Source organism: Phalaenopsis equestris, unplaced genomic scaffold (assembly GCF_001263595.1).
Source record: "Phalaenopsis equestris unplaced genomic scaffold, ASM126359v1 Scaffold000202, whole genome shotgun sequence".
Taxonomy (NCBI): Eukaryota; Viridiplantae; Streptophyta; class Magnoliopsida; order Asparagales; family Orchidaceae; genus Phalaenopsis; species Phalaenopsis equestris.
In genome coordinates, this window is record NW_018164644.1 from 3,456,544 (window position 1) to 3,466,752 (window position 10,209).

At 34.6% G+C, this 10,209-nt stretch overlaps 1 protein-coding gene across 2 annotated transcripts in view; it reads left to right on the top strand.

The window, feature by feature from the left end:
- LOC110022658 (COP9 signalosome complex subunit 7) overlaps window positions 1-10,209 on the top strand; it is a 128,580-nt gene that overhangs the window by 84,901 nt on the left and 33,470 nt on the right. For both annotated transcript variants that reach the window (XM_020721719.1, XM_020721718.1), the window contains exon 4: window positions 6,049-6,138. In XM_020721719.1, coding sequence (XP_020577378.1) covers window positions 6,049-6,138 — 90 coding nt within the window. The remainder of the gene's footprint in view (window positions 1-6,048; window positions 6,139-10,209) is intronic.

Here is a 10,209-nt window from a genome sequence, read left to right on the forward strand (position 1 = left end):
GGCTATTTGTATAATCGGGTATTATGCAAATGTAAGTCCCAAATAATAAAATTGGCAGGATTGAACATTTAAATAACATCATCTCTAAAAATGCAGCCACACATTAGGATAGTTTGGGAAGTCACTGAGGGTTCTCCTCAGGATCTGTGACATCCCCTACCTTTTCTTTCCTTTGGACTCCTGAAATAACTGTTCATGTTTGAGCCACTCCCATTTGCCCTTCTACGTCCTACCTTGAAAACCTGAACCTTGAATTCTTGAAGACTAGAACCATTGATCATTATCGAGAGTTTTCTCAAGTGACTCCCGTCATTTGGGATGTAATTAACTATAGGGGCTTGCCTCTATAGGGAACTTGGAACCCAGGTAAAATAAACCCTATTTAATCTTTGTATTAAATAGGGGAATTTGTCGGTCATATATAAAAGGTTCGCAGACCAAACGGATGTCACAAATCTCTTAGTTTGCAGGATTGGGTCTATCGCCGAGGTCTACACTTATCTCTCGGGAAGGTGTAGTATTCGCGGTATCAGACACGATTATGCAAACTCTCAGACTAATGAGATCCATTTGGTCTCATTTTTCAAAAATTAAAACACACTACTTTTAAAACCCAAACTATATATTCTTTTATACTTAAATTAAATCTCAAAAATCTCAAAAATAATTATTTTCAATATATCATATTTTTTTTAAATAAATCAATCGAAAAAAAAATTTGACCGACACATATATATCAAAAAGAACTAAAAATGCACGAAGAATAATAGGAAGGAAAGCATAAGAAAGGAAATCAAAATTATCTAGGCACCTCCCGCGATATATTTTTCCGCGGTACTGTACTAAATATAGTATCGCGTCCATGGTAAGCTACCACATCAATTTTTCAGAGTTGGGGAAAGCTTCGACCTCATCTGTTGAAGCTAGTGTCTCCTCATTATATGGCGTCAAGTCGACCACGTTGAATGTGACAGAAACATTTTATTCTCCTGTAAGTCAATTCTATTAACATTGGCATTACAAAACATGTCTTGGTAGAATATGTATCCATCATGTTTTGACACAATGATAACCGAAATTGTACATGGATGAGTTTCCTCATGAACCAAGCTTCGAGCCATTAAATCTGTAATTAGTTTCATCCACTTTTCATACTCACCTGAGTGAATCTGATAAATAAGTTTGTAAGTAGGAATTAAATCTGGGGTGAAATCTGTGGCAGGATGCACCACTCTCATTAGTAGCCACTCAGGAGAGAGACCTCTTATTTGCTGATAGAACATGGATCCCATTGAAGAATTTTCTTTCCCGTCAAGCTCCCAAGACAAATTTTAACGCCTGGGTTAACCCTTACTGCTTGAACATTTGATGATGGGTATCATGCTGAACCAAATCTAACATTTAAATAACTCTATGCAATCTTCCAGTTATGGTACAAAAGGGCCTCATTTCTGACGTGTTGTACCTCCTTCAATAGGGGCAACCCGGGAATGAGTATATAGATCTGAATGGTTTGAATTTTTTTTATTTGGGGTTGTCATACATTGGGTATCGGTTCCTCGAACTCAAGACTACATTGGACAATCACTGTTAAGTTTTTTGGACCACATTGGACAATCACTATTAAGTTTTTTGGAGTCTCTCCTATGGGCTTAGCCGGTGCATATTTTTCTGTTCAATAGGAAGCGGAAACTTATTCTTTGTGTCTTCATTTTATTTAGCGTCTGTCATGTCATTATCCAAATTTTCAACAACGCACTGCTCAGTGAAACATGTCACCCTTTGGTTGTGCAGTTTGATTTAACATGCCCAAAATCGTGGCACCTGCAACACTTTTTTACTATGACCGATTTAGGGATGCAGAATGGTTCCACTTGTTTTCCATCTGAATCAACTTTTTCTCTGATGTGGTTGTCTTTGGTGTTCTCCTGGGTGTGCTCTGACTGTAAGATCATGAGGTTGAACTCTGTCTGTAAGATGTGGTGGTCGCTCGGTGATGTGGTCTCTTCACTTCTGAAGATATGATCTGAACATTCCGTCTGTAGTAAGCTTATAAGAATTTGCGTTGTATCTCCAGATTCATTTTCGGATTCTCTTATTCTCCCCTCCGACTCTCCGGATCACGTAGAGGGTAATCTCCTACTGGATTTCATCCTCGATGTCCGCAAGCCTCCGTTGAAGTTGGCAGATCTCTCGCTATATCTCTTTCCGATTAGGCTCGGATATGTATGTTCTTGGTGGGATGACTAGGTTTTTGGGTGGTGAAACAGGGTGAAAAAAATTGATTTAGGGTTGCTGATTTTGTAAATCAGCAAGAGGAAATTAGGGTTAAACCAAAATTTGGCTAAGGTTTAGAAATAGAAAAAAAAAATTGGTGCAGGGATAAAGCGAATGCTAAGAAACCCTAGACTAGGGTTAGACTAGCTCTGATATCAAATGATACCGAAGTTAACCCAAACAACAATAAAAAACAAATATTATTACTTGAAACAACTAAGCAATTACAATTAACATACTGGAAAGAGGAATTACAACAAACACAACACAAATTCACTACGACTCGACTTATGGGTGATGGAGGTTGGCTAGGTGGTTGGGGAGCAAAGGTAGATGACTGAAATGGGGTTGTAGGTGGTTGGGACAGCCAAAGGAGTGGCCGAAATCGCGTTGGCAGCGAAGCACAATGCTAGAACAACAAAGACATTGGGTGAGGTGGGTTAGCCGAGTGATGAAACCCGGTAGGAAAAGGCTGGAGCAGCCAAGGGACGGCAGGAAAACAATGAGTTTACTATTTTCCGGATGGCGACAACGAAGGGGAGAAGCGGGGCGCTGTAGGGCAGCCAGGGGCGGCTGTTCGGGACAGGGGAGACAAACAAGATGGGTTGGAATGGGAAGATTGTAGTGAAAAACAATAAAAGCTATTATCTTGGGGGTGGCTGCAATAGGGAATGGAGGCTTGGAGTGGCAAGGTGTGATGGGGGAAGAATATATCACCAACTAGAAATCAAGATATAGCCGAAGAACCATTTATAATCCTATGATACATCCCTCGAAGGGAAGAAGAGATGCCAACAGCTGTCCCGGTACATAAACACACCAAAGACTGAATTTCCAAACCCTAATATAGCACACACACATATATAAAAGGACTAAAAAGGAACGAAGAATAATATGAAAGATAGCATAAGAACGGAAAACAATGTTATTTAGGTGCCTCCCGTGATATATCTTTATGCGGTGCCATAGTAGCTATTGTACTGTGCTCATAGCAAGCTTCGCGTCCGAGGTTTTAATTGCACTGCAATCGGAATGTCGCCTCAAACAAACACTTGATTATTTGGACATAAAAAATAATACTATGTTAACATTATTTGTTGCTATTATAATTTTAAATTTTGTGTAACTCAATGTTAAGTGATGTATAACTTTTGATATAATATATTGGACTTCTTGACTTTCTGTAAACTTTGGAAATTTCTTTATGGTATTCTGTTTGAATTTATTTTGAAACGGTGAACTTACAGTTAGCACATGTACAAGACATTACAATATTTATCTCATAAACAACTACAACACAGTAGATTTATAATTGAACTATCTAAACAGACATACTACACCAACAGTAGCTTTCCAACAATAACTTATCCTACAGATGCTTCAGAGCTACTTTTTAAAACAACTACAGCTGCCCAAATGAACTCTTAGCTGTAAAAAGTAGTTTGTCGCTATATAAATTTCTAAAGAAAATAAAAAAAAAATAGTTCTCCAAATAAAGTTGTGAAATTGGCTTGAAATGCAAAATAGGCAAAAAGTTGCCCAAACTAACCCTTATTCATTGCATGTCATTTTAAATAATTTCTATCAATGTTACCTTAGTTCTATCACTTCTCTTCGAACATCCTTAAACTAATTTTATTTACTCATCAAATGTGTATATTTTCTTCCTCTTATTGCACACGTTCAAATCAGCTAGTCTATTTTTAATTAGCTCATCTTCAATAGATGTCATTTCAACTCTTCGTCCAATATAACTATTTTTTTACTTTATTCATTCTTGTTTTTAACATTTTCATCTAAATAATTTCATTTTTGCCACACTTAGCTTAAGGGTTGTTTAGGAACATTTTTTGTTTTCATCTTTTTATTTTTTTAGTTGTTTTATTATATTTGATAAAGATATCAAATATATTTGATATCTTAAATATATGTTGTTTTTGTTTTTTGCTTTACTAAATATCCCATAAGTTAATTTATTTTGCATTTTTAAAGAGGACAATGGTGTTGTGGTTGGAGGTGTTGGTGGACTAAATGGAGATGGCACAAGCTTTTGCATGTGATTTGCTTAACGGTAGATGCGGGATGGCTGGCGTGATGCACAATAGATAAGGTGGCTGGGAGTTCATGTGTAGGAAACAACGAAAGCCCTTAATTTGTTTTGGTTTTTTTTAAAGCATTTGATTTGTTAAAGAAAAACACTTCAGAAACATATGCCAATATATGTTTTGTCCAATTTTTTAATAGCAAAAATAAAAAAAATAATGCCAAGTAGTTCTTTGCTATTAACTTTTTTTTTTCTTTTTTTTATTTAAACATTTCCCAACGCTCAAAATCATACAACATTTCATTCTAATTGCAACCTCAACTCTCTATGATATTGTCTAATCACATTGCACTTTGAGTATGCTTATATGTTTTTAAGTTATTTTAAACACCTGTTTTTAATTTTAGAAGTTTTAATCTCATCTATATCTTCATTTATTGTAGGTCTATGATATTTAGAGTGATATTTGCTAATCTTGATGTAGTAGTGCTATAATTTGAAACTGTTTTGGTAACTCCATAGCTATAAATAGTGTGAGCAACGATAGCATGTTTGTATGTGAGCACACATGCATGTGCACATACATACATATATGCATACATATATAGGCGCTTGTGTTTTTTGTTGCTGAGAATCACTAAACAAGCTTGATAAGTTAAATAAAGTGGAAGTATATGCTTATGAAAAAACTGGCTCTTTAGGGAACGCATTGAAAAAAAAATCAGTAGCAAAGAGGGGATTTTTATCCTATAGTGGGCAAAGCATACACATAAATAATGGATCTTTATGATGTATGCATAATGAAAACTTTTAAGCGAAGTGGAAACATAAACTCTGACCTTATAAGCGTAAGCTTTGAACTCCATATGGTTCAAATGATTTGCTACATAGGCATCGCATTTGGGAAGAGCTTTTGGAATCACTAAAAACTATCTTTGAGGCAAGTTTTAAAACAATTTGATGAAGCTTTGTTGGCTTAGTTACTAAACTGATTCCCTTTTAGTTGATAGAAAGAACTCAGATACATGGGATTGAGTTTATTTTTCTTTAAAAAATCATGCTTTCTTCTTTATCAGAGTAATTGCTTTATGTCTCCTAATGGATAAGAAAGAGAAACTTTGCTAGTTCAGCTTGAATTTGTTTTTTAGAAGTCTGAACATGTATAGCCTTGTCAAAGGATAATATAACTATACTGTAATAAAAGGGCTCTGCAAAGGATTTCCTGTGAAGTTATGCAGCTTATTTGATCATGCTTCCATCTTATATTTAGCATTTACATCATGGAATTGTATGGACAAGTATTATTTGTTCTTAAACAAGGACACCTAGCATTTGCGTCATGTGATTATATAGATAAGTATTTTTGGTTCTTAAACAAGGCCAAATTATAATAAATAAAACAAAGAAGATACATTCAAAAGATAATTTTCTTATGAACAACAAATAAAAATACAATTTATGCTAAACCATGTCTTTGCTTGAGATGTGCTATTATACAAGCAAACAGTAATTATAGCAAATCTCAAGGAAATACATTATTTAGTGTAAACTGTCGGCTGATTTGTTGGATTTTATATAAACGTTTCTTTTTTATTTTCATTAGTCCCTGGCTTCTTAAATACTAATGTATGCATTGGTTTTCTGGGTGCATTAATTCCTACTTTTAAAACCCATGAGTGACTTTGTTTATATTTTTCAAGCGTAATGAAAATAATATTTGCTGTCAGGTGCTGCCTTATGATCAGCTAATGCAAGAGCTTGATGTTTCGAATGTGAGGGAGCTTGAAGACTTTCTTATTAATGAGTGCATGTATTCAGTAAGTTTTTCTGATGTAGTTCATCATTGCATTTGTATAAACTTTCATATAATTTTCATTTTTAATTTATGAGAAGGGTGCTTGCACCAGCACCCGACTTTTCCATAAAAAAATGTTTGAAATATATGTTCTATGGTAGAAATATGGTCTTTAAATTTTGCTATTTTTGTTAAAGGCCAAAAGCTTTTTTTTTTATTTATTATTTAAATTTTTTGTGTATTTTTTATGATGGTTGCCTTCCAATTCCAAACTCATTGGAGTCCTTGGACTTCTATTGTGAACGTTTTGTTTGATTTTTCATATCTATCATGATTATAGGTGCATTGGTATTTAAATTAATGCACATCCATTTTTTGGTTGTATTTAATTTTGTTTTCATTGCAATATATGTTATGTACTATTTCACATCTAGGGTGGCACCAGCATGATTTTGTAATGACATAATGACATATCCTATTCCAACTTGAACGCCAACTCTATCTTTCCACCTACCTTTCCTTCCCGCATCCTCACTTAGGCCATTTCTTATTTTATTGCTCCACTCATCTACAAAGTTCAGACCCCAAATTGCAGATTTATCTTTTTCAACACTTCTATTCATCCACCTGTTGGGTAAACAACATCCAGGTACTCTTTTGATGGCGTTTTTTTCAAGAGGGCACATCTTTCTATTCTTGCCACCTTTATATTATAGGCAATCCTTACCATTATTCCTTTTAGGCAGTTAAAAGATTATTCTAAAATTTTTTAACATCATTCTGTAATATATATTCCTTAAGAATTATTATTATAGGCTTACATGAAATCATTGTGTAACTATGGTGTGGGCCAGTCATATATAGAAATGCTCTTTACACCTGAGTCACCTCCCATGTTCTTGTTCCCAGGTATGAGTTAATGATTTATGAACTATTAATTTATAATTTGACGACCCACAACCTACCCCAATATACTGAAGATTTTTATTTTTTATTTTGGCCAATTCTACTGTATTTGATGGTAATTAATGGATGTGCCAAATAACTTATGGTGACGTATTCAATTTTCTGGTGAGCTGTTTTCTTTATATAAAAATTACATTTCTAATGATTTTACTTCTTTGTTCAATTAACTTTTGACTGCTAGACAAGGGTCTTCCGCTAAATATAGATTAAAAATTTGAGGTATAGCTACCTCAAACAGGTTTTAGGTCGATATTTATTTTAATTATTAAAATGCTATAAATGTGGCCATCTACATGTTTTATTCTTCTTGTGATCATAATATGGCGTTTCTTGGCATCATGCTTTGTATTGTCTCCATCCTCTGTGCTTAGCCATGCAGTAGACGAGGTATCTTGTTCTTGAAAAGCAGTCTTCCTACCTTTCCAAGTTTTTTTAGATTTACATGGCCATATTGTCCTTTCTGATCTTGTGGTGTCTCCATGAGTGATGGATAGTTTCTGTTGTAGTTGTGCATGAAAAGAAATCCCATTTGAAATTTCATGATGTCATAATATATTATGACATCGTTACTGGTGAAGTTTTCCTTATGATCTCAATGTTGGAGTCAACTTTATTATAGTTGTGGATGTGTGAAGTGCTGCTTTTAAAAGTAGATTTCTTACACTCTCAGTAAAAATCAGTGTAAAGATCTGGACACTTCACATTCCTAAATCCTTCTCCGTGCAGATCTACATTGATTTCATTCATGAATATGAACAACTCAATTGCAATGTTTTAATTAATGAACGAGCAAAGATAAATATTGAATTTGAAGAAGAGAATGGTTTTCTTATTGTGGGTAATAATTCTTTGAAGCTTTTTTACTCAACAAATTAAAATGACTTGCGGCTATTGGTTTGATCAATATTAGTAATTATAAGTTGTCATTTATGCGCTTGTTTGGAAATAATAATATGCAAAATCTTGGTTCAAATTTATGATTTATGACCCTAATGCATGCATATGTGCCCGTTTAATAAAATGTCAGAGTAATTTTTTTCATTGGGTTTAGCCTTGTTCGGGCATGTGTGTGTGCCTCATTGGCCAACCTACTTTATCGATACTTGTTAGAGCAAACTCTATATAAAGAGAATACTTACCTTATAAACAAAGTGGGATTAAGCCTTTTTATTAGCCTTGAAAAGCACATGATTATGTCTTTGAAATACTTTTTGAAATACTTTGGACAGTTGCTTGAAATACTTTGGACAGTTGCAAAAAAAAAAAAGCTGTTTGAAAAATCCCCTACTTTTTCAAGGACAATATGAAAATTAGATAGAATCCATTAATACTAGTGTCTTTTGGACTATGAGTCACTATGTATGATAAGGCATGCTGCATCAATATATAATATATATATATATATATATATATTGATGTTGAAATTCAGAATAATGTGGAATATTTATATTGATATGAAAGGGTGTATAAATAACCCTTAAATGAATTCTAGAATAGGAAAGACAATAAAAGTAAATAACAGGAAAGTAAAGATATAACACTTATTATCACTGATTAATCAATTCATATTAATTGTTTGGAGATAAAGAAAACAACATAAAATAAGAAAACCTAAAATAAGAAAGGAAATAAATCCAATGCAAGGAAATGATTTATTCCTCATAACTTCTCACAGGAATAAATTATTTCATAATATAACTTTTAACATTCTCCCTCACCTCAAGTTGAAACATGGTTGAAAATTAGGTTTAACTTGGATTAGAAAACATCTAACAATGGGCGAGGAAGATCTTGTGAGGTAGAACTTGTAGTCTTCATCCCATACTGCGGTTGTCATTGACTGCAGTTCCGGCAATGTTTATTGGTAGGCGAAAGGCTACTACAAGTAATGTTGTAGAGGAGTTTGCAGAGAAGTAGACAACTGTAATTGTATTTTACTGCAGTTTTTGCAGTGTTTGTGTCCTATAGGTAAGCGGAAGGCTCCTATAGGTAATGCTGCAGGGGAGTTTACAAGGATATAGGCAATCTGTAGGAAAAGCTAACTTCTAGTTGACTACGATTGTCATTAGCTATAGTTTCTGTAGTGCTTGTAGGTAAGCAAAAGACTCCTCTAGATAATGTTGTAGAGGAATTTGCAGGGAAGTAGACAACCTCCAGAAAAAACTGCAGGGTATGACCTGCAGAAAAAAACCCAAAGGAGGGCTTGCTACATAGTCAATATGCAATAGTTCTTTATGGGGAAAAAAATTTTGGACAACCAACAATAGAAAATTCTCCACGATACAGATCTCTACGGGAGGAAAAAAGCAACAGGAACAACAACTGTTGGGAAACCGCAGCTTGCTTTCTGGAGGCCGACAAAGTCGAAGCTTCTGGCTTGCTTCCAATCGAAACAACAATTGTTGTTTGCTTTCTGGAGGCTGACGGTCGAAGCTCCCGGCTCGGAAAGGGTCAACCCACAATTCAAGCCTATAGGAAGAGAAGATAAAGTCGATTTTTCAAATAAAAGATGAGTGTCCCTCCCTTCCCACATGGAGGATGGCAGGAAGGGAGTCCGGCGGTTCTGGAAGGAGGGTCGGCGACTAGGGTGTGAACTTAGACTTTGATACTATGTTGAAATTCAGAATAATGCGAAATATTTTTATTGATATGAAAGGGTGTATAAATAACCTTTGCATGAATTTTAGAATATGAAAGACGATAAAAGAAAATAACATGAAATAAAAGATATAACCCTTAATATATTCAATTATTCAGTTCATATTAATTGTTTGGAGATAAAGGAAACAACATAAAATATGAAAGGAAATAAATCCAATCCAAGGAAATAATTTATTTCTCATAACTTCTCACAGCAATAAATTATTTTCTAGCATAACTTCTATCTCTCTCTCTCTCTCTCTATATATATATATAGATAGATATATATAGTGCCATCACTTGTGGCCTGTTGATAGAGCAACCTCTTTGAAGGTCTTAAGTCCACTCATGTCACGGGTTCGAATCCCCTTCTGATCAGTTTGTCGGTAGTGAGAGTGGTCCTCGAATAACTAGGTACATGAGGGTGGCTAGGGGCTCGTATAATAGTCTCCGACCATTCTTTTAATATATATGTATGTATGTATAT